General features: G+C 35.4%; 1 protein-coding gene across 3 annotated transcripts in view; it reads left to right on the top strand.

Annotated features, from left to right (window-relative positions):
- ZCWPW2 (zinc finger CW-type and PWWP domain containing 2) overlaps window positions 1-26,517 on the top strand; it is a 123,530-nt gene that overhangs the window by 36,228 nt on the left and 60,785 nt on the right. For all 3 annotated transcript variants that reach the window (XM_074312727.1, XM_019745274.2, XM_074312726.1), the window contains exons 2-3: window positions 121-477; window positions 9,803-9,962. In XM_074312727.1, the coding sequence (XP_074168828.1) occupies window positions 191-477; window positions 9,803-9,962 (447 nt within the window). In that variant the 5' untranslated portion in view covers window positions 121-190. The remainder of the gene's footprint in view (window positions 1-120; window positions 478-9,802; window positions 9,963-26,517) is intronic.

Genomic DNA, 26,517 nt, shown 5'->3' with positions numbered 1-26,517 from the left:
AGGCACAAGGGGAAGAACGAAATGGGGAGTTACTAATTAGCAGACATAATGTTTTATTTAAGCCAAATGAATAAGTTATACTCTTGAATCCTTATTTTTTATTTTCCTCTTATTTTCCAGATGCAAAAGCATTTATGGAAAAAGAAATAAGTCGGATAGAAAGATAATCCTAGAATATTATAACACTACAATGGCTTCTTCAGTGGAAAACAACATGTATGTAAACAAAGTGTGGGTTCAATGTGAGAATGAAAGTTGTTTGAAATGGAGATTGTTGACAAGTGAGGACGCAGCCAGAATTGATCACAATGAACCATGGTATTGCATCATGAACACTGATTCAAGATATAATAAGTGCTCTATTTCTGAAGAAGACTTTCCTGAGGAGTCTCAGCTTCATCAAAGTGGATTTAAGATTGTCTATTCACAGCTACCTCTTGGAAGCCTGGTTTTGGTAAAATTACAGAATTGGCCAAAGTAAGTATTTTGTTATTGTTTTATAATAAATTATTGAGGTATAGTCTTGCTTTGTTTATGAATTTTTAAAACTTCAAAGAATCAAATTTTTCTCTATTGTCTAATTTTTTATTGTTTTCTGATCTCATCATTATTCTTTTGCTGATTTCTTTGGGTTAACTTCTTTTTCTAGTTTCTCAATTTGGAAACTTAGGTAACTGATTCAAATCTTTTATCCTCCTGATATAGGCAATTAAATCTATACATTTCTCTTTAAGCACTGCTTTAATTGTATCACAAATTTTAATATGTTGTGTTTTATTACCAGTTTGAAATGAGTAATAATTTTCTTTGTGATTTCATCTTTGAAATGAGTTATTAGAAGTATGTTTTTACATTACCAAATATTGGGGATTTTAAAATGTCTTATTGTTAATTGAGTTCTACTTCAAATCTATTGTAGTCAGTTTCATTGAATCTTATTTTATGGCCCAGAATGGCCTATCTTGAAAAGAATGTGTATTCTGTAATTGTTGTCTAGAAGCCTAAAAAATATATATTTTTAATCTTTGTACATTTACTGTTGTATAGCAAAATATTTCCCTTTCTGATTTGATTTTCCCAAGTATGCAATATGTATTTTCAATGTATATAGTTTCAAGTCTTCTTTATTTCAATTAAGTTTCTAAAAGTTATAAGCAGTTTTTCTGTTTTGTTGCTTTGATTTTCTTATTTTGGGACTCCTACTTATATTGGGACTCCTATATGACTTATGGGAGATCTTCTTTGACTATCTTTGGTATTACTTTTTCTTCAACTCTTTTCACCTTTAAAATTTAAATATTTTTCCCTTTCCATCTTTCGTTTTTCTGAAGGTACTACCAATTGAGCTTATTGTCTTTTGTGTTTTTTCCAGTTTAGTCTTTATTGAAAAATTTTAAAATTCTTTCATAAGTTTTCCCATCTCTCTCTTCAAACATTCATTTTCTACAATCACTTAATTTCTTTCAGTTTTTCTAATTCTAAATTATATTTTTTTCCTGACCTACATTTTAAAAATTTCTGTTAGCTCAGCTTGAAATCTCAGGTACAATGTTGATCTCTTTAAGGGTATGCCTCTCTGGCATGCTTTCATTTTTAATAGGGATATTAGCCATTTTTATCATAATAATTTTATATTAGATTCTGCTATTATCCCTTCTCATTGTATGCTTTTATATGAAAGGAGTTCCTATTTTTTGAGGAGAGAAAAGGAAGTCAGAATAGACTTTTTCAGTCTATTTTCTCTCTGTTGTTCATATTGGATAATTTCTATTGTTCTGTCTTTAAGTTTACTGATACTTTGTCATATTTATTTTCCTGTTGAGACTACCTGTTGAGCTTCTTATTTTGGTTATTATATTTCAGTTCTAAAATTTCCATTTGATTTTCTTTATCTCTTCCATTTACTTGCTATACTTTCTATTTATTTTTTTTCACGTTGGATCGTGTTTAAATCTGTTGTAGCAGGCCACTTTTGCTGCTGCTCTGGAGGGATATGAGGGTATCTCTTTGTTATGCCAGGTGAAAGAAGAAGTCCAGGTTCACCACTCAGCCTCTGCTCCCTCCTTGGGCAGGAGCGGTGCCTGTTACTGCTGGGCAGGGATATAAGCTCAGGTTCCTCACTCACCACGCTGACTGGGAGGGGCATCCTGTTACTGTTCCCCAGGTGACCTCCAAGACACCAGGGGAGCGGGCCTTGTTAATGCTAGAAGGTGATAAAAAATCCCAGCTTCCCAGTAATCCCCTTCTGCCACTACCTGAGCAGGGAGGGATTGGGTGCTTCATTACTGTTGGGTGGTTGAAGTTCAGGCTCACCTCTTGGTGTTTGCTGGTGCGGGTACGGATGGGGGCCATACTGTTTTCCTTGGTGTTTGGCTGGGATAAAGCACTTATTGTTTAAGTTTTCTATTTTGCTAGGCTGTCCCTCTCCTGGTTCTTTGATTAGTAAGTGAAGGCTTGATAGCTTTTCGTTTGTTTGCATCCATTGGTATTTTTGGGTTGTTGGCTTCTTCAGCACCCCAGCCTATGAGACATGAGGCATAAAGAAAGCTCAGGGAACTTCCTCCCATGCCCTTCATGCCTCAGGTCCCAAGGCCTATCTGGTTTAGCTTCTTCTCTTCACTTTGTATTATCTCCTTATGTTTATTGGATATGTAATGCTAAGGATGTTTAGGTGTACTTAGTGGCAGGCATATACAAAATCGTCTACTTGGTCTTATCCTGAACTGGACTTTGAAGAATAGGTTTTTCATTTATAGCTTTTCCACATATTCCCTCCCCTGCCCCACACAACCACACCTACCATCAACATCCCATTATCAGTGTGGTTCCTTGGTGATAATCGATGAACCAGCATTCACCCATCGTTGTCAAACGAGTCCATAGTTTCCATTAGGGTTCACTCTTTGTGTTGTACATTCCATGGGTTTTGACAACTGTAACAACTGTATAACAACATATATATGAATACATATCTATGAATACATATTTGTATATATAATGTATTCACCGTTGTAGTATCGTACAGTGTAGTTTTACTGGCCTAAGGATCCTGTGTTCCTCATATTCACGCACTACTCCTTGGCAACCATAGATTTTTTTTTTTCACTGTGCCTGGAGTTTTGCCTTTTCCAGAATGCCATATAGTTGGAATCATACAATACCTATCCTTTACAAATTGACTTCTTTCACTTAGTAATATGCATTTAAGTTTCCTCTATGTATTTTCATGATAGCTCATTTCTTTTAATCACTGAATAATATTTCGTTGCCTGTATATACCACAGTTTATATATCCATTTAACTGCCGAAGGAGATCTTGTTGCTTCCAAGTTTTGACAATCATGAATAAAGCTGCTAAAACATCTATGTGCAGGTTTTTGTGTGCACATACGTTTTTCAACTCTTTTGGTAAATAACAAGGAATGTGATTGCTGGATCCTATAGTAAGAGTATGTTTAGTTTTATAAGAAACTTCCAAACTCTCCCGAAGTGGCTGTGCCATTTTGTATTCTCACCAGAAACGAGTGAGGGTTCCTGTTGTTCCACATCTTCACTGGCATTTGGTGTTGTCAGTGTTCTGGATTTTGGGCATTCTCAGAGGTGTGGAGTCCTATCCCATTGTTGTTCTAATTTGCATTTCCTTGATGACATACGATGTGGAGCATCTTTTCATATGCTTATTTGCCATCTGTTTGTCTTTTTTGGTGAAATGTCTCTTCAGATCTTTTGGCCATTTTTCTTAATCAAGTTGATCATTTTCTTGTTGTAGAGCTTAAGACGTCTTTGTGTATTTTGGATATCAGACTTTTCTCAGATGTGTCTTTTGCAAATATTTTTTCCCCGTCTGTGGCTTGTCTTTTCATTCTCTTGATTGTGCCTTTCCCAAAGCAGACATTTTTAATTTTAATAAATTGCAACTTATCCATTTTTTCTTTCATGGATGGTGCCTTTGATGTTGTATCCCCACTTGTATTTGTACCATCTCTTCCCTTTGTTCTTATTGATCCTGTCCCCTTCCATTTGGATTATACTCCCAGCAGTTTCTCCTCAGTGTGAGCTTTTGCTCTGAAAAGGAGCTTTGTTGGTTAGTTTTAAGTGTTCACAGGGCCCAGACTGCGCCCACACTTGCAATTTTGTTATGGTCCCCCTCACAGTTTGGGCTGCTGTATTCAGTTTGACTTTCCAAAGAGTACTTCTTGTGGTTTTGAGGTTCTTATTTCACAAACACACCAGATCTCTGGTTGTCTTCCCCCTCCCACCCTATTTGCTCTCTCACACACACAGGTGCCAATAATATGTGAGTCTTATAACTGTCAGTAGTCTGTACTTGCCTGTTTTGGTGTTCATGTGGGTAGCTTGGCACTTAGTTTTATTACAGATGTGTACCAGGTTTTGCCTTTGCTATTATAGTTGCTCTACCTGTGTTAGTGGGGAAATCAGGAGATCCTAACTCTTAACACCATTGCTGAAATCTTCCCAGAATCCCTTCCTATTTTATATTAAATTCTCCCACTTAACATTCTCAAAGCTGAGATATACTGGCTCATGTTACATTGTTTTCATTCATATTGAACTGTTCTCCATGAAGAATATAAGATGTTTGCTTTCATAGAGAGACTGTGATGGGATTATTCTAACACACACACACACATACACACAAGAGACCTTCAAGTCATTATACCTCGATTTGTGTTCTTGCTCTATCATTTACTGTTAGGAGCTGAATTGTGTTTCTCCAAAAGTCACATATTAAAGCTCTAACCTCAGAATGGAACTGTGTTTGGAGTTAGGGGCTTTAAAGAGGTGATAAAGTTAAAACAGGCCATTATGGTGGACCCTCATGCAATGTCACTGGTGTTCTAATAATAAGAAGAAATTTGGACACACAAAGAAAAATCAGGAATGCACAGAGCAAAGACCATATGAGGAAGATGGCAAGAAGGCAGCCATCTGCAAACCAAGGAGAGCCCTGAAGAGAAACCAACTCTGCTGACACATCGATCTTGGACTTCTCGCTTCCAAAACCGGGAGAAAATTAATTTCTGTTGTTTAAGCCACCCAGTCTGTGGTATTTTCCTAGGGCAGCCCTAGCACACTAATACATTTAATATCTTTGCAAATATGCAAATCACTCTTAGATTTGTACCTTTTGTTATTGAGGGTTTTTCTAGGGATCAAATGTGAAATGCTGTGTGTGTGTGTGTGTGTAATGAACAGGAACTAAATAGTTAGGTAAGAACAAATATTTTAAAATGCATGACTATGAACACTCATTTTATGAGGTTACGTATGAAGGTATTTGTAGTCCCATGTCATTTTTCACATCTAAAACACTTTGAAAGCAGAGAGTTTGTATTTTCTAATGGAATTTTTGAAGTTCAATAACTTAATTCATGAAATGGATTTGTTTCTTATTACTGTATCTGATACATTATGTTAGATGTTTGATTAGGAAATTCTTTTGCAGTGTTTTGCTTATAACTGAGGGTTAGGACTTGAAATACAAATGAAAGATGTTTGACATCAGTCCCTAAATTATCTCTAATCTGTGATTAGGATCATCCAACTGCCTGCACAGTATAGCTGCAACTACCTTCTTGCTTACTGGAAAATGGTAACAGTATAAACTGCAATAGTCAAATTTAAAGCTAGAATTGACCTACTAAAAGCACTCAAACATAATTTCCTTTTTTTTCTCCATTTTTTAAAAAATTCAAGTTTATTGGGTTGACAATGGTTTAAGTGTACAATTCTGTAATATCAAACATCATTTCTTAATTAAATAATATTATAGATGTTGCCGTTTCAAGTGGAAAGACCAGCTGCAGAGACACTTAGCTGTGTAGCATTGTCTGGGTCAATTCTCCTTGGCCTTACACCCAACTTTGAAGGCTGAGAAATACAATATTATCAGCATCTCAGGGGTACTCTGTCTCATAAGCGTTGATCCTCTCTAATAAAGCTAAAGAGAGACTGCTACAGACTCTAGAAATGCCTATTTGATCTTTTATAATAAAAGCAAGTAATTGTCAAGAGAATAGCACTTTTTTGTCCATGGGCAAGCACTATGAAAAAATCAAATTGTAATTATATTATTTACCTCCATGTTGTGAGATAGACACAGTTACATACTTATAAAAATACATATGTATCCTCTTGCCTTTGGATTGTCTCTGTGTGCTTGGGGGTGGGGATATCTGCATGTACTAAGAACAGGAAAACTATCTCCATAATGTTTAAAGACTCTTAATTTTTAAAAATTGCAAGTAGCATTGTATTCAGCTAGAACAAGCGTAGAAGTTAAAAGTAAGAAATAATGGTGCATGTATAATTTAGTATAGGAACATACATTGTCAAACAGAAACTAGGTTCTATTTAGGGTACTACCTTGGGCACACCGTGTTTCCCCAAAAATAAGACCTAGTCAGACAATCAGCTCTTGTCTGGGGCATCTTTTGGGGCAAATATTAGTATAAGACCTGGTCATATCTTTTGGGGCAAATATTAGTATAAGACCTGGTCTTATTTTACTACAATATAAGACCTGGTCTTATATAATGTAATATAATATAGGACCGGGTCTTATATTATTTTTTGCTTCAAAAGACGCGTCAGAGCTGATTGTCCGGCTAGGTCTTATTTTTGTGGAAACACAGTATTTACACAGAATACAAAGCTTTCTCATGAATCTGAAAATTAATTTATAGAAAATTTATTTGCATTATAATGTACTGTAGTAAAACTGTTAAGTAATAAAATATGCCTTTCAGTTAACCCAGTCGAGTGATACTTTTTAGATAAGTAGTATATAAATTTATAAATTGAGATTTCTACTAGATACTTTCAGTATTATAGAATATTACGTGGTTACTTTTTATTTGCATTACTTTGCCTATGGATTAATACTTATAATGTCTGTGTGTGTGAAATTTCTTCTTTCCAGTAGCCCCTGCTGTTAGAAGCAGCCCAGAGATTTCTTGGCAGATACAGTTGGTGGTGATTTCAGCTCATTCATTTTGTTTTCCACAGATTAGGAATGAATAAAATTTGCTCTCCTCTTAAACATCTAAGTCACAGTTTGATAATAACAGTCGTATACTTCTCATTGGTTATAAATAAATCCATGCTTAAGCTTCAATGTCTATTGATGGTAATAGCTATCATATTAAAAAATAATTTCCACTGGATAAGAAATGTATAGGACATCAGTTTCTTCACGATATATTTGCACTTCCCTTCAAGTTATTATTTGTCCTGTCCAAATGTCCCTTCCACTTTAAAGGGGATTCTCATACCTGGTATCTATTTGACATTATTATTGTATTTGTACATTTTACCTCCTACCACCCACAGATTCTGAAATTGATCATACACTTTCCTTGTAATTCTGATACCCTTCCTTTGAGTTGCCTACTCTTATTCACCCTCTCCACCTTTAAGCCCCCAGACAACGCTTCAGAATTTCTCATCAATATGAGAGTGAAAAATTGGGAAGTAGAAGTGTACAATGTGCTACCGTCATTGACAGTTTTGGAACTCAAATTGAGGTCAGAGTGAGGGCAAAAATGGACATCAGCTTTTTTCAATCAGCGAGTCAGAGAAGATGATGGATAGAGCAGCTGGAGGGAAGTAATCATGTTTTCTACATCTGTTGCCTCTGCTCAGCTTTTCCTACCATTAGGTACATTCCGTTTTAGCCGAGATGTGCAGATGAGGAGTCAGACAATTCCTTTGCACTGCCTGAAGAAATACAGTAGTACTCCAGTCATTTTGACATTTGAGAATACTTTTCATCATTCATCTTTAAATCAACATGCAATATTTTCTATAACATGTTTTAAATAATGAACATAATCTTTTTTCCTTTTATTGGCACCTAATTATTTTTAAGAGTCACCTCAATTTTTATTTATATGTCATGGGATAGTCATTTAAACAGAGTACTCTTGGACCCAGTATTGCATTAGTAATACTAACCATGAACTATTTTCATTAGTTTACATTGTGTGATTGATTCATGATCTGTAAACTTTTTTTAATAGTTGGCTTCGTTAGATACATTTCTGTATTTATGACTTCATAACTCTAATATCAGTTGCTAATATCAACAATCTGTAGTCCTCAAATCCAAACAATTTATAGATTTTTCTACTTTTGTGATTTTAGATTCTTTGTAGACTGCATGTTCCTTTAGGTTTTGAAATTATCTATATAATTTGTCTAGTTTTGAAATAATTACCTAAATGAGGCAAAAATGTTTTTGTCTCATTCTTTCAGTTATACCAGTTATCAACCCTATACCGTTGTATCATTTGCTAGGCCTGACGTAACAAAGTATCCCAGACTGCGTGGATGAAAAATAACAGAAATTTGTTTTCTCACAGTTCTGGGGGCTCAAAGTCTAAGTAAGACCAAGGTTTCGGCAAGGTTCATTTATTCTGAGGCCTTCTCCTAGCCTTGTGGATGGCTCTCTCTCCTTGTGTCTTCACACGGCCTTCCCTGTGTGCATGTCTGTGTCCTACTCTTCTCTTTTGGTAAGGAGACCAGTCATATTGGATCAAGGTCCACCTTTTAACTTAGTTACTTCCTTAAAGACGCTATTTCCAAATAGTCACATTCTGAGGTACTACAGGTTAGAATTTCTACATGTGAATTGGGTGGTGTAGGGGGATATACAATTCAGTCTATAGTGACACTTTATATTTTAATTTGCAAAAAAAAAACCAAAAATGTGTAAAACATGTGTTGTTTGAACTTTTTAACAGTACAGTGAGGAACCAAGGCCTAATTAGTGAGGCCTCGTTACCTGCTTGAAACCTCTTGTCAGAAGGCAAAACTAGAGTCTCTGTCTCCTGATTTGAACCTTACCATGTGTTCACTCTGCAGTGCTGCAGACTGAAGTAGAACTTGACAGTTGTACAGATTATTGAATGTTTGAGTATATTAGATATGCATATTTTGGGTCATGATCTGTAAAAGTTAGTCAATTTCTCCTGTACATTACTTAGTCATAGCTTCCTGACCTTATTTACTGCCTTCCCTCCCTGCTTTATTCTCTGAAGAGTAGGTTAGAGTCAAGAAAGATTGCTAAAATTGTTAAAACTTAATTGCCAAATGGAAAAATGAAGCATATCAAGTAATTTTTGGAGGTTCATGTCATGTAAAACACACCCCTAAAGATTTATTTTTAGTAAAGAATAAACTTTATTTCCAGCTTTGAGCATTTTTAGCAATTTGGTCACCTGCCAGTGGAGCTTATAGAGGCAAAGGGACAACATAGAACTGCTGAGTTCTATTTCTGCTTTGCACATAGTTAGAATGTCCAGTGTTATCACAGCCTGAGCCACCAGTATTCCTTTGGCAGCCCTGGTTCAGGAAGTGCCCGCTGTCTCCCAGCCTGTCAGTAGTTCTGTCAGTGGGTTAACATTTTAGTAATTAATCATTAGTTAGAATTGATTCAACCCTGCCATGAATCTGATGAATCTTTTTTCTCTTATCAGTACATAAATGTCTCTTACAGACCCTGGAGATCGCTCTTTTGTCTTATAATTCTTTTTCCTTGTATGTTATGTAGATCTTAAATCTGTGACTATTTCAAAGCTTTCTATAGCTACCAACATACAAGTGATTACTTGTATGAGATGAATATCCTACTTTTAAAAGATATAGGTATGAATGTTTAAGTTTTATGAATAAGTTATTAAAATTGAAAGAACAAAGTTTGATATATGATTGTGACAGATGTATTGATGTCTGCCTTTTTTAAATCATCAAAATAATTAAAAATATTTTCTTTTGAAAGTTGGCCAGGGATACTTTGCCCTGATCCTTCTAAAGGGAAATACGTGACCTATGACCTGGATGGAAATGTTGAACAGTATCACATAGAATTCCTGGGTGATCCCCATTCAAGATCATGGATAAATGCAACATTTGTTGGGCATTATAGTATCACATTAAAGGTAGGTACAATAACATCAAAACTTTGTTCCTGCATTCGTTTTTAATTGTAGCCTTTTTGTCTCAGATCCTAAAAGATATATAATTATTTACTTTTATATTTATATAAACAAAATAGTACGTACTCTTTGCTTAAACTCAAATATTTGTATTTTTAAAACAGTTTTTCAGAGGAAGTCTGGATATAAAAATAGCCGTGGAGTACTTTTAAATTTTATTTTTCTAATGGCAATATATTATAAATCAACTGAGGACTTTACATAATTGCCTTCTGAAATAATTTTAAGGTTATCACTTGGTAATTTTTTTAATTCTCTTGAGAAGGCTCTTAAGTTGTAGGCCTAGCTCACAGGGAAAATTAATTATGGAATGCAACCAGATTTTCAAATTTCAAACAGAATATTTCATTATACTAACTCCTTCAGTATCTTTTCGACTCTTTTTAAACTTTTAAGTCACACACTAAATTAATGAACAGACTGAACTCTTAGATTGATGAGAATAGGTACAATGGACCTTTTTCCATGGGTTTGGTTTAATCATATAAATTAATTCAATTACTTGTACGTATCTATATTCTAATATTAAAACTTTTCATCTGGAAAGCATACTTTCATTAGAAATCTGATGTCAGAAATGTGCATGCCTTTTATTCAATTTGGATGGTTTCTATTTTATAGTGAGAGGTGTGTATATTCAAATGTATAAGTGTATGTATATTTAAGGTGTGCCATTAATCTACAGTGTAAGTAAATCTGTGGGAATTTTAGGTACTTTAAAATGGGCTTTTACTCTATCTTTGGCATAAACAGTATCTTTATTCTACTCTGGTTGAAAGCAGCTGGAAGGGAAGGCTGTTTTAGTAAAAATATTTAAGTGTGGAATTACATCACTTACATTCATTTCATGGTAGTTGTGAGCCATTCATCTTAATGTGACGCACCTTCTCTGCTCTGACAGTTTGAATGTGTTCTTATGCTCTTCTGCTGCCAACCATGGAAGACAGGAAGGAGTGTTTTCCCCCCTATGCCCCCTCCCCTATTCTAAAGGATGGGGAACCCGTCCAGCTTCTCAAGAAGCAGACCTTAGAATCTTAGATACTTGACAATGTGATAAAGAGTGGGGTGTTCTTAAGAAATTTTGTTTAAATATAAGTAAAAAGTCAAAGTGTATTTTAAAATTGTCTGAACTAGTATTATTTACAGGATTTGAGTTCTGTTGGAATTAATTTGAGTAGTCTGGTATCGGTGAGCATACTGTTAATCCCTAGGATAAGGAAAACATCTGATGCAAAACAAAGCCAAACTCAAGAATCAGTAGCCATACATTTTTAACCTTCTGAAAGCTTTACAGCAAACCGAGAAGTTCTTGCAAAGACCAAGAATGTAGGGCTGCTTAAATTAAGCCTTCCCCTAATGAGAGGATGAGAGCAGAAAGCGTTTGTGTCCCCCACTTCCTTCCCCCACTTTCCCAACTCTCCAGGTGCTCTGGGTGGATAACTCCATGGGTGCCCACAGGCTCTGGGGCAGGCTCTCTCCTCTACTGTCATTCAGGGTACCTACCTACAGGCTCTCTTCTTGTCCCTTACCCTTTTCTTCTTGTCTCTTTCTTTACCTTTACGTGTTCTTTTGGTGATGGTATAGGGGTGCCTTCTTCTGTGGGTCTCTTCATTCAGGGCTGATATTTTAGTTCCCTTTTACCTCAGTTCAGTTGGCACGTGCCAGACTGTCTCACTGTGCTCTGATTCCATGCTTCCGGCTCACTAAGGACATGCCAGGGAGGGAGACTAACAGATGATTGAGCCCTCCTTGTCCCAGTCTGCTCAAGAAACAGAAACCAAGGAGGTTGACTCAGGAAATATTGACAACCAAGATAGAAAAATGGTTTAAAAGGATGCATATGAGAAATTGGTTGAAAATGGATAATTCCAAATTATGTATCCCCCAGGAACAGATGAGATTTTTCTGCCCTTGGAGACGGAGATAGTGTTGACTCCAACCTACGGTTCTATTGCCTAGACTTCCAGGGATGTTATCCTTGTGGTCCTCTCTGCACTGCAGCTCCTAAATCCTCAAATGCTGTCCTACACTGTTCCACATCAGTCCGGATATTAAATCCACAAACGCTGCCCTCATAAAAAATCACTGACACAAAAAATAATATATAGTAGATAATGTAGACTTTCTTAAAGATTTTTTTTAGACGAGGTGGAGAAGGGATGCACATTGCACAAGTTGTCTGATCTCGTTCTCTAAAACTAGACAAAGAATGATAGGCATATATCACTGTTACTGGCTTACGCTTACTAAATCTTACTTCATACATTATTTCAACATCATTTTCCCCTAATTTGTATAAGCTTAGTTTAACAAGTGAGTAAATAATATTGCAGAATTTTCACTGAATATGGACTGTATGTATTTTACAGGATATGTTAAGGTGGGAGATCAATAAGCTCTCCTAGAAGGACATTATATGCATTTATGAGAAAATGAAATATTTTTAGTTTTAGATTATAAAAATTTTAACTCTTCTCTTTTAGTTCATGTTTGTCTATTTGTTTTTTGTTTTTTGAATAGTCAGTTCCCCCTGGTTGATGTGTTTATGGGACCACTGACTTATTAATTTTATTGTTGAAAGCACAACAGAACTCTTTCACTGTCTATTCATATAGAAGGGTTTTTTTTTTTCCCCCCAATAAATAAAACTACTCATAGATATACTGGGATATACTTTAGAAAACAGTTGATGGTAATATTTAGATTGCATATTTGTAATTTATTTTGGCTTATTCATAACATTTTGTTTTTTCATTTACTATAACATCAGTAACTGTAAAGAAAACTGAAGTCGCCCCCCCCCTTTTTGAAGAAACTTTGATTCTCTTAAAAGTATATATTTAAAACACGTATTACTCTGTTAATTACTCTGAGAAAATAGACATGAACATGTGCTAGATGGCTGTTTTTTGAAGTGTAGATGCATGGAATACAATTCTTTTCCCATTGGCACAAATGTTTCTTTTGTATTTAATAGGTGTATGTCTGCAGAGCTCATCATTTGCAAGTTTATTTTTTAGCTTGATAGATTATTACTGCATGACTTATTTTAGCATTTCTTCAGCCTGGATGTGCATTAGAAAGCTTTACAAAGCAATAACAACAAAAACATGGCAGTGCCTGGGCTCCATCTTACTGGATCAATTAAATCAGAATCTCTTGGAGTAGGGCCAGGCTTCAGCATTTTTCAGTTCCTCAGATGCATCTAATATGCAGCCCAGAGAGAGGACTGCTGACTAAGTTTTCTCCACTTGAGGAATCAGAGTTTTATTGGTTTTATCTCCATTGGTATAGTAGTATAACTTTGGTTATGACCTACTGTTTCCTGTTACTTTTCTTCTACTTCTTTTATTAATCTTTCAATTTTTTTTTTTTTTTTTTTTTTTTTGGCTTGGAAATTACGCTTGCTGCCACAGGTTCACGTGTCTAACCCAATAGTTATCGATTTCATTGACCACAGCTTTAATGTCATCCGTGTCTTTTAACATTATACATAAGTTATAGATTTTGCTGACAAAGCTGATATATAATTTGAACTTAAATATTATAGCTTGTTTAAGTTCATCTATCTTATAAGTTATATAGAGTCATTGTAGTTTTTCTTGGACACAAATAATGTACTCCAACCAGTGATGGCTTGGCCTACACTTTTCTATCTCGTTATAATACCAATAAAAAGTAAATAGTTCACTCCTAATACTGTGATGCTCCTATGATTTTTGGGTCCATGATATGAATGGATTTTTTTTTTTTAGCTATATATTTTAGGAGACTGCTTATTATTGTATATAGGATATACCTGTAGATATGCAACCATTTCTGTGGGTACCAGATGTCATTTGGGTATTTACCCATTGTGGTATGGAGTTGCCTGTTATTTTCCAGGGAGATAAAAAGGGAGCAATACCATATTGCTAAATTTGAGCCCTGCAATTGCTAGAATTCTCGTTCCTAACTGGGATAGTCATTAATACCGTTCAGAAAAATTGTCCAGTTTTCTGCTTTCCTGTTACAAAGTAGACTCACACATTTGATAACTCTTGTGGTGGGGTGGGGGCAGTGAGTTGTGAGTGAAAGTGATGAATGCCACCTCTTCGAGCATGCACCTGCATCCAGTACAACACTCTCAAGAGTTCTCTCTTTCTCTGTTGCACCGTGATCGATAATGTTTAAAATACTGGTTTGCTACTCTCTCAGCCTAGATCCCTAAGTGACTACTCTTAGCAAAGGCTTTCCTCCCAACCCCCCCACAACCCCACCGACAAGTAACAGATATGCAGTGTGAAGAAGCTGTAGGTATTGTGGTAAGCCCCTGGGATTATTCTAATAGATACACTAATGATAAGACGGAAGCTGTCACAGTTCTTTGTAACCTGTATCTCTAGAAGGACCATTCCTGAAATTTCAGTACTCTTCAATATATGGCCAAATGACTGAAATCACATTACTCTAATTTCTCCAATCTATAAACAGAAATAACACAATTTATCCTATAGTAATTTATCAAATAAATTGATTTCTTTTCTACATGATGATAAACATATGAGTAGAAATTGCCAACTGATGATTGATACATTGAATATAAATTTGGTCTAGTAGATACCCTCCAACAAAGGGCTCTTATTTCAACATGCACTATGATGTTTCTAATAACTAGCCCACAAATAGCAATCATATATTGAGTCCCTGCCATAGACCAAGGATTGGGTAGATCCTTTTCATATAATATTTAAAGTTGCACAGCAACCCCTTGAAAAAAGGCATCACTATTTGACATATGGAAGAAACAGATCAGGCTATGTATCTAGCCCAAGGTCAATCAGCTGCTAAGTGCTGGGGCAGTGATTAGATGAAGATGTCTAATTCCAGAGTCCAAATACTCTTCTCTTTCTATACCTGTGCATCAGCAGGGGTCTAATCTATTGTTGAATTTTTTTTCCCCACATTTGCACCTATAAAAAATGAGGAAGACGTTCACCTTTTAATTCTAATATATATGTTGAAAGATGGCAATCTCTGGTAGACGCTCTTTATTTGCCACTTGATATTCCCCTTTAGAGGACTAGTGACCAAGCAGCACACTTGACTTTTACAAAATACATTTGCAGTAGTCATTTGACAGATGTATCGGGATTAACATCTATTTGAGCAAGTGTTTTGCTTCTCATATTCATTAGGATCCAAATTCTGGGAATGTGGTCTGTAATAAGGATTAGCACATTAGTTTACAGACTAGATCATCAGGCAACATTTGATCTTAGAGTAATGGAGTGAAACTGAATACAAATCTATTGTACCAGTTCTCTGGAAAACCACATTTGCAAATATATATGTACTCTTGCACCGTGTTCCTAACTGCCAAATAATCTGTATAGCTACCAAACTCTCAGTACATTTTTATCATGTGAATTCGATATTTGATATAAATTTTACTATAATTTTGGTATTATTAGATTAAGACTTTTTGTTTGTTTGCTTGTTCTCTTAACATCCTTTAGTTTTTGGCCTGGAGAAAGGTTAAGAGAATTAGAATGTGTTTCTGTAACTGTGACCTATCTGTGAATAATCTGGGAAGGAAACTTTTGTTGAAATGTATATTAGGAAAAGAATGAAGTTGTCATAGTGGTTAAAAAAGCAGTCTCTAGAGTCAGGTTCTTTGAGTTCGAAGGTTGGCTGTGTTATTTACTAGATGTTAGACCTCAGACAAGTCACTTACCCTTTGCAAATCGCACATACCTCATCTTAAAATGGAGATTATAAAACCATGTTTCCCTGAAAATAAGACCTAACTGGAAAATAAACCCTAGCATGATTTTTCAGGATGACATCCTCTGAACATAAGGCCTAATGCGTCTTTTGGAACAAACCTTAATGTAAGACCTGGTCTTATTTTCGGGGAAACACGGTAGTATCAGCCTCATAAAGTTGTTGTAGGGGTTAACTGAGATAATATATGTAAAGCATTTAGCATAATGCTTGTCATATAGTAGGCTCTTAATAAACATAAGTTGATATTATTCACTGGAAATGCAGGTAAAAATATAGATAAATTATTTATTTATTTTCCCTAGAAACCTGTGTCTATAAGAGGGAGTACCAAAAACAATAAGGTGGAGAATTTTTTATTTTTTTTTTTTACTAAGATCATATGTGAAAATAACCTGATTTTGGTGTTTTTTAATCAACCAGCATTATGCTCCCAGAAGTTGAGAGAAGTAGAGCTAATGCATCATCTTAGCCTTTGATTGTTCAGTACATGACTGAAGAAGGCCATTGTTGCCATGCTTTTCTAGTTTAGGGTAAACAGAACTTTTGAAAGCAGGAGATAGGTTAGAGCCTTCTTAATCTGACTCCTTGGTGAATAAATAGTCCTCAATACAAGCAATGCCTCAAGAATACTTTGGATTTGTTTGATAGAATTGGGAAAGAGAATAGGAGATACTATCTTTTATGTTCTTGCAACTGAATGAAGCCAGTTTCTTTCCCTATCTCTATTCTGCTTTTTTGATTCACTCACATTTATATATGCTGACTTTGCTCCTTCGAATAAATTCTTCAATTCACCTCTGTCATCTCCCGGCTTCATCTCTTATGAATTTAGATAGCTGTGAACTTGTACTGAAAAGTCCAAATCCAAATAAGATGATCACCTTTACTCAGTTTATAAAAGATGGACCAAGTGGCTACCTTTCACATCATCAAATACATGAAAAATGTATAAAGTATCAACTGGGTTTCTCATATTGACTCTTCAGTGGAATAGCAATAATCTTTTCTAAGAAATCCCAATATATAGCTTTCTCAATTGTGTAGAAGTGCTTATTTTCTGTTAAAGAAACCAAAGTCAGATCATTGTTTTTAAGCCAAAATACAGGGCTCACTAAATTGCCTTCAGAGTTATACCCCTTATGAATAAGGCTGCCTTATAATGAGTCTCTTATATTGGGATTCTTAAATAAGTAAATAGATATAGAGTAACTTTTTGGTACATTCTTCCATTAGGGAATGGTGAAGTCCAAAACTCATAATCATATAACTGAAAAGTCTACAATTGACATGTTAACTTCTTTTTAATTTCCTTTCCTTTAATTCCCCCATAATATATATATATATATATATATATATATATATATATATATATATTTTTTTTTTTTTTAAGTATCTTGTAGCCAAGGGCCAAGACCAGTCTATGACTCAGGCAAAACTCATTATCCCTAAACTCTAAACAATTCTGATTAAACTAACTTTGAAAATAAATTTCGGAATTACCACTTCCTTACCATTTTGGCTATCTCACAGGATTATGTACTGATTCTGTATCACATATTTAATTGTCCTCTTCTCCTACATCTCCCACCTGCTCTTATGATTCTATCATTGAAAAGAATCCGAGCATCTGTCTGTAATAAACAGTTGTTTTGCCACGACTGTTTTTCCATCAAAAACAAGCAAATGTGGTGTAGAAAATAGCAGCCAGGTATGCTAACTTTCTTTTAGGTTCAGGTCTTGATATCCATTTGTACTGTTGCTTAAAATTCTTTAAGCCAATCCTGACTTTTTAAAGGCTCAGGACAAATGAGCACATGCTTATTTTCATGGCGGAATTTAATCCGTTCTCCCAGTTCTATTTAATGTCTCCAGTTATAGCAAGCAGCCGGGCTAGAGCAGTGGGAGATGGCAGCACTTTAGATAAGCACAGACCTTAAAAATTATCTGTTGACATAGTGCTCATTTGCTTCCTGCTCTTTATTTCATCAATATATTACAAATACTTCACTGTCATTTTACATAGCAATATTTATAACTGCTTTCTTACTATAGATTTAATGAAATATTCAGTTACGCAAAATAAAGATTCTACAACTTGAAATTAGAATAAGCTGTACACAATAAATAACTATGATTTTAGTTTTTGATTCTTTTTAAAAATATAATAAACTATATATAACATATAAATTACCATTTCAACCCTATATTCAGTAGTGATTTAAGTTTTTAACTACTGATCAATAATTCTAGAAAAAAGTTTTTCCTAAGCAATGTAAATATGACCTGATACAGAAAATGCCAGACGGTAATTTCCTATCATTTTCAACATAATTGATTTCTTATGATATGGGCTACGAGCTCTTCATAACACCATACTTGAAATTTGTGCAACAGAATTACCTTATAGTGAAATAACCTTTTTCAGGCAAACTTCATTTTATTGCATTTTGCTTTATTACACTTTACAGATATTGTGTATTTTTACCAATTGAAACGTCCAGACTCCATTTTTCCAACAGCATTTGCTCACTTCATGTCTCTGTGTCACATTTTGGTAATTATTATTATTTCAATATTTCAAACTTTTATTATTATTATTATTGCTATGGTGATCTGTGATTAGTGATCTTTGATGTTACTATTGTAATTGTTTTGGGGTATCATGAACCACAAATGTGTGTGTTCTGACTACTCCACCAATCAGCTATTCCACTGTCTCTCTCCTTCTCCTCACACCTCCCAATTCCCATGGACACAATATTGAAATTAGGCCAATTAATAATCCTGCAATGTCCTCTAAGTGTTCAAGTGACAGGAAGAGTCACAGGTCTCTCACTTTAAATCAAAAGCTAGAAATGATTAAGCTTAGGGAGGAAGGCATATTGAAAGCTGAGACAGGCTGAAAGCTAAGCCTCCAGCACCGGTTAGCCAAGTTGTAAATGCAAAAGAAAAGTTCTTGAAGGAAATTAAAAGTGCTGCTTCAGTGAATATATGGATGATAAGAAAGTGCTGCCTTCTTGCTGCTGTGAAGAAAGTTTCAGTGGTCTGGATAGAAGATCAAACTAGCCACAACATTCCCTTAAGCCAAAGCCTAATCTAGAGCAAGACCCTCTCTTCAATTGTATGAAGGCTGAGAGAGGTGAGTAAGCTGCAAAAGAAAAGTTTGAAGCCAGCAGAGTTTGGTTCATGAGGTTTAAGGAGAAAAGCTACCTCCATAACATTGAAGTGTAAGGTGAAGTAGCAAGTTCTGATGTAGATGCTGCAGCGAGTTTTCCAGGAGATGTAGCTAAGATAATTACTGAAGGTGGCTACACTAAACAACAGATTTTCAATGGAGACAAAACAGCCTCATACTGGAAGAAGATGCCATCTAGGACTTTCATAGCTAGACAGGAAAAGTCAACGTCTGGCGTCAAAGCTTCAGTGGACAGGATGACTCTCTTGTTAGGGGCTAATGCAGCTGGTGACTTTTAAGTTGAAGTCAGTGCTCATTTACCATCTGAAAATCCTAAAGCCCTTAAGAATTATGCTAAATCTACTCTGCCTGTGCTCTAGAAATAGAACAACAAAGCCTGGATGACAGAACAGCGGTTTATAATATGGTTTACTGAATATTTTAAGCCTACTGTTGAGACCTACTACTCAGTGAAAATGATTCATTTCAAACTAGGATTGCTCACTGACAAAGCACCTGGTCACCCAATAGCTCTGATGAGATGTACAAGGACATTCATGTTGTCTTCATGCCTGTTAACACAACGTCCTTTCTGTAGCCCATGGATCAAGGAGTGATTTCAGCTTGCAAGTCTTATTATTTAAGAAATACATCTCACAAGGCTATAGCTGCCATAGATAGTGATTCCTCTGCTCAATCTGGGCAAAATTGCAAACTTCTGGAAAGGATTCACCATTCTGGGTGCCATTAAGAACACTTGTGATTCGTGGGAAGATGTCCAAATATCAAAATCAATGAGGGTTTGGAAAAAGTTGATTCCCACCCTCATGGGTTACTTTGAGGGATCAAGACTTCAGTGGAGAAAGTAACTGCGGAGGTGGTGGAAATAGCAAGAGAAGTAGTATTAGAAATGGAATCTGAAGAATGGCTGCAATCTCATGATGAAACTTTAATAGGTGAGTAGTTGCTTCTTATGGATGAGCAAAGAAAATGGTTACTTGAGATAGAATCTACTCCTGGTAAAGATGCTGGGAAGATTGTTGAAATGACAATAAAGGATTTAGACTATTGAATAAACTTAGCTGATAAAGCAATGGCAGGGTTAGAGAAGACTGACTCCAACTTTGAAAAAAGTTCTGTGGGTAAAATACTATCATTAAAGAGTATCACGTACTACAGAGAAATCTTTCAGGAAAGGAAGAGTCAATGGATGCGACAAACTTCATTGTTATCTTATTTTGAGAAATTGCTACAGCCACCCCGACCTTCAGCAACCACTACCCTGATCAGTCAGCAGCCATGAACATTGATGCAAGACCCTCCACCAGCAAAAAGATTATGATTCGCTGAAGGCTCAGATGGTGGGTAGCATTTTTTAGCAGTAAACTGTTTTTTTAATTATGTATATTTTTTAGACATAATGATGTTACACACTTAATAGGCTACAGTACAGTGTAAACATAACTGTACGTACTGGGAAACCAAAAAAATGTATGACTGCTGCATTGCAGTATTCACTTTATCATAGTGGACCGTAACTGAACCTGCAATATCAATGCAGTATGTGTGTATAGCAATTGAGCCCATGATTCTGGAACTAGATAGCCTGTGCATGAATTCCAGCTCTACCACTAACTAGCTATATGAACTTAGGTAAGTTCTAAACTCAGTGCTTCAGTTTCCTCATCTGTAAAATGCGGATAATAATAGTGCCTACCTCATAACCGTGTTAGGAAGTTAAAATAAGTTGTTTGTAAAGTGCTTAAGACTTTATCTGACATTTAGTAGTATATAAGCATTGATTTGATAAATTAGTAAATTGAAAAATAACAGTGGAGTCTTTCATAGTAGAATTCCTATGGAAATAAAATATGTACTCAGTCAACTCCTCCCCATTGTGAATAGAGTTCTTACCTCATTTTATTGGCCTGCAGAGACCAAATGATAAATATTTATGTTCTCGTCATTTGTGATATTGATGGCTAACTTTTGAAAAATGCTTTACATTTTATAAAATACTTTTTACATAATTATCTCATGTGATCCTCATTCCTTGTTAAGAAAGTTGAGGCTTGGGTTAAATGACTTGCCTGAGGTCACTCTATGGCAGAACTGGGACTCAAGCCTGGATCTTCTGATTACAAATATGTAATCCTCATTGGAATTTACCTTGGGCCATCTGCTTCTAATCTTCATAAGCATACTAAATTAATAATAAGCTATCATCTGTAAACGGAAAAAATCACAAACTCCTTCTTATTGATCTTCTGTTACTAATTCAGTCAACTTGATTAATTAACTTAACCTTTAACCAGGGCGTTTCAAAGTTGGACAAAGATATGAAAGCTCTGTATTCACATTTAATGCATTGACTCCTAGCCATATATTTAGAGCATCTTCATGACTGTTATTATTTATTTCATTCTCTTGTAACCTTAGAAGTAATTGGTTATTATGAATACAAACATTGGTATCTGGATGCCAAGGTTTTTTTTTCTTTATGTTTTTGTTTTATTCTACTACTGGTTCCCAAATTTACTCATCAATATATATTTAAGATTATATATTCCTTGTTATTCAGCCATTAAAAATGAGCATTTGTGACAACATGGATTTACTTTAAGGCATTATGCTAAGTGAAGTCAGACAGAGAAAGACAAATACTGCCTGATCTCACTTATACGTGGAATTAAACCCCCCCCACCCCCAAACTCATAGAAAAAACAAAAGATTAGACTTGTGGCGACCAGAAGCGGGGGTGGGAGGTGGGGGGTGGTTGGTGGGGGAATGGGAGGAAGATGGTAAAAATGTACAAACTTTCAGTTATAAGAGAAGTAAATTCTAGGGGGATCATGTGCATCATGATGACTAGAGTTAACACTGCTGTATACGATATATAGGAAAGTTGTTAAGAGAGTTAATCCTAAAAGTTCTCGTCCAAAGGGAAAAAATTGTTTTCCTTTTTTTTTTCTTTTCTTTTTTTTACTATATGAGTTGGTAGATGTTACCTGAACCTATTATGGTAATCATTTTACAATACATTTAAATTAAACTATCATACTCTATGCCTTAAACTTACAGTGACGTATGTCAATTATTTCTCAATAAGACTGGAAATACATATATATTCCTGAACCTATATACTGGAGAGTGTTATGAGAATCTATTTAGTTCCTTAGTGAACCTCAAAAACCACTGTATAGCAGATTATTTCCCCATAAATACCTATATTCTGTGTTTACTGGAATTAGCCAAAGAAGATATTCATGAAAATGTGTATTTTTGTCGTGTTTCATTTGTGGAATAAATGAATGTGTTTTTGAGTTTGTGGTGCTAAAGAAGCCAGGCAAATCTTCAACAAAATTGTGATGTTAGACTCTCTTTTCCCTTTAAATAGTTTTTCTTGGAGGGTGGCTGATTTTCTCCCTGCTGTGACAAGTGGAGCCCTCTTACTTTTCTCTCTCCTTCTCTCAAAATTTGATTTCAGGTCCATCACCTTAAATGACTGATATATTTGTTATATAAAAATTGATTTCTAAAGGATGTGAGTCCAGATAATAAACTAGCCTAAAATGTAAGACTGGGCTTCTTTAAAAAAACTAGCAACAACCACAGAGTATAGCATTGTGTATTCCATCTTGATAGGAAAAGAGCTTAGATATTCAAAATACTTAGTAAATATATGTTAAAGTCTAGGTTAATAAAAAGCTTGTCTAGTAGCCTGTGATTTTTCTGATTTGTCCATTGGGGCTATTTTATCTTAAATGGTTTGGCTTTCTACTCCTTCTCCCATCCCCATCGTTGTAGGGAGTACTCAATACCAGTATTGGTAACTTTGCTATAGAATTCAAACACAAAATCCCAGTATTCCATGCCAAGTAGTGGAATCACACTGTAAATATTCCCTATTGTTTCTTTTCTACCTAATTTGTCCCTAGTAGTCATTGAATTCTCAGTATTATTTCTCAGACTGATGTAAAGGATCAGACTAAACAGAGCTAGAACTTTTTTTTTGTTTCAGTTATCTGGTTCTCACTTTCTGGTGGTGTGGGAGTGGGGCAAAGTTATTTTGATCTTAAAATCTTGTGGAATTAGAGTAAGCAAAATTCGTATTTATGTCTAAGGAAACTTAAACAGAGTAAAAATTGATTGTTGAAATCTATCAACAATCAGTTGATTGGGGAGGCAGATATTAGGAAGCCAGGCAGTGTGGGGTACACATGGGTGTGATGTGACTGTCTTCTGCTTTGCATCAAAGGGACGGGAATGCTCTTACAGTTTAGATTACTGGTTGCTGTTGTAGAAATCCAATTTAAGGAAGACAAGATACCCTTGTGATTAACTTTCTACTGAATTGCTTTAAGTGAAAACAATCTGCCCAACAGAGGAGAAGAGCGATGGTTTTGGCATGATAGTAAATAGAAAGCTGCATCGGGGCAATACATGGCTAGTCAGTGAGCTACACTGCAAGTTTGAATGTATAAGCAGCAGCCATTGACGTAAATCACCAGGCAGAGTACTTTATAATAGGCGGCAGTGTCGATCCTCATTTAGCGGGGATGCATTCCAAAGGAAAATTATTATATATTTCTTTAGATTATGAAATCTGTGGCTTATATCCCCATATTTTAAAAGGCACATTATGTAAGAAATAACTTAAAGTAATGGTCAATATTTGAAGTCATTTCAATGAATTTATGAAGCTCAATAAAGCAGGCTAAGTACTTACAATTCTGGTTTTCCAGATTTTTAACATGTGCGCAATAGTGTCTAAAAGATAAATTTTCTAAATTGTAAGTACTTATTTTGCAGTTAACTTTAATATTGATATAATCAAAATTGAAATTGGTACTTTTGGATTGTATATGCTACCGTTGTACCTACAGGACTGTTGTAAGGCTCTACCATCCCCCAAATCAGCCATATGAAGAAGCATTTGATTGAATTACTTTAATTTTAAAATTAGGTACTATTTTTTACATACCATTCAAAGTCCTTGAAGTTAGACACTTTTTCAAGAAAAAAATACTACTACTATAATAAGATAAATCAGTGGCCCATGAGGTACTTTATAGATTTGAATTCTATCCCAAAATGAAGTTCTATATTATCTTTGAAGTGATACCACTATATGATAATGGCAGATAGTCATCATATTTATAAATTTTTCTTTTATCTTTTTAAGGATAATCATATAATTCAGGATTCAAATGTAGCAGACTTTCATTTTCATGACCAATTTTCCGACTGGCTTTTATCCATGCCACCCTGAAAATAAAAAAGCCCGTATGTGTCTTTACTTAATAAATATTTACTGAGCTCCTATTATATGCAACTCTTCTAGGCTCAGAAGTGAACAAAACAGACACAATTTAAGTGCCCTCATGAGACTTAAATTAGTGGGATAAGATATATAGTAAACGAACAAATAAATAAACGAAGATATGGTATGTTAGTTGTTGCTGAGTGCACTGGGAAAAAATTAAGGAAGAGGAATAGGTAGAGTGAAGGAGTAGGATGACAAGGGGTGCAGAGGAAAGACTACCACCTGCCTTTTATTCTAATATTCAAAATCCCTTAGCCAGCACATTCTTCCCTACAGCCAACCAAACACCAGGGGTTGGTTAATAATGATTCTGTTTTATTGTATTTTTCCCTCTCCTTTATTCCAAAAAGTAGTCAAGACCCCTAGTGTTCACATGTCTCGGGAGTTTCCCGGTGGGGGGATCAAAAGCAGAGCTTGCCTGTCTACTTGACCTGAGTTTTCTGAGCATGGGAAGGGTGAACTGGGAAAGGAGAGGCCAGTGCCTCGGAGAGGGACAGGCAGGAGCAGCAAGGCAGAGAAGAGCTTCTGCCAGACTTGGAAGAGGACTGACTGGTCTGTCAGTGCCTCGGGTAGAGGCGGCACCTTGGAGAAGGATAGCAGTGTGGTGCACCCAAGGAGAGTGCACCCAGGGAAACTGAAGCCATCCCTTCCAGGTTCCCAGCCTCTGCAAGGATTCTTTAGACTGCCTGACTTTAAGGGACTTGAACAAAGATGTTATTCATGTAGTTATTATAGATTGAAGAGGAATGATCTGTCTTTAGTCTTCAGGTACCATTTATTTTTTTCCAATTTATGTGAACCTAGGGAAAGTAAGAGGTGGCCCCCAAAATGACTAAGTTCAATCATTCTTGTTGAATGAGGGCTGTCTCATTCAATTTTATTTAGCAAAAATAAGGTAATGTGATCCTATTTATACATTCAAGTTTGAGGAGTAAAATTTATGCTGCTACAACTCCAGGCTACTATATCTTGATTAATTCTCATGTGGATAAGTAATCTTAAAATACAAAGCAACAGAAGACATGAATTTCTACCACATTGCAGATTTCTCTCCACTGGCCTTACTGAGTGGACAATCACATATGTGTTCTTTTCCTTGAATTTGCCACTCCTTGTTAGTATGTGGTGATAGAAACAACCTTATTCATTGAGTCAAAAGTTACTGAGAAGGGACTTCAACTTCTTCCTCAAACACTGGAAAGTGTAACAACGATATTAAGGCCTTCAGTCAGCCAGTAACACTTGATTGAAACAAGATCACATAGCACAGTAGTTTACAAACTTTACAGTTTTGGACACAGCCAAGAATTTTCTCAGACATAGGGCACTATCCCTGTCTATCCATTTGTTTAGTCTCAAATCTCATCCTTACTTCAAATATTTACATGTTTTTTCATCTATCAAGAATACATCTGGCAAGAATTATATTAGTTACAGTCATAAATTCAGACAAATATGTCATCCTTCTCTTTACAGAATAATCAGTTATTTTTTCTCTCCACTCCAAATTTAATAAAATTGATTAAGAAAACTCAATTTGCCAAAGTAATATTAAAAACACACACACACACACACGACATAATCCTCCTTCTTGGGGTCATAGAATTGACTGGGATTTGAAGATGTCCAGCCCTTCCTATAGTCTCATCTGAAGTCATTGATCTTCATCTTTGACTTATAAGCTTTTAGCTCCTTGAAAGTTTGCTCAAGAGCTGCCTTGAAAATTTCCTTCTTAAACAAGCGCGTTTAAAAACATATCTGTGTTTTGTTTTGTTTTGGGATGGGAGATAAGATAATTTCAAAGTTCTAAAATTATTAGATATATTCAGGTTTTAGTGAAAGACATAGTCTTTAAAACTACAAAATCTGAGGACAAAAATTATTTTCACATTGCAAACTGAGGTACAAGACTATATGCAGGACATACAAAGGAGGTGCCAAAACTGGCTTGGCACCCCATACCCCAATTTACATGAGAATATAAAAAGTTTGAAGTTGAATATACAGAAATGTCTTTGGATGATGTTACTATACAGAGTTAACCAGTGTGAAAATATGGGATAAAAGTTCCCATTTATAATAGCAACATAACATATATAATACACTGGAGAATGATTAAGAAGCATGTGCAAGATATGTATGAATAAACCCTACCATGCTACTAAGATACAGAAAATAAAACCTAAGTAAATGGAAAGATTTAAAACTCTTCTTGGTTTGACAGATTT

The sequence above is a fragment of the Rhinolophus sinicus genome, linkage group LG10 (assembly GCF_036562045.2).
Source record: "Rhinolophus sinicus isolate RSC01 linkage group LG10, ASM3656204v1, whole genome shotgun sequence".
Lineage (NCBI taxonomy): Eukaryota > Metazoa > Chordata > Mammalia > Chiroptera > Rhinolophidae > Rhinolophus > Rhinolophus sinicus.
This window is presented reverse-complemented; position numbering and strand designations above follow the sequence as displayed.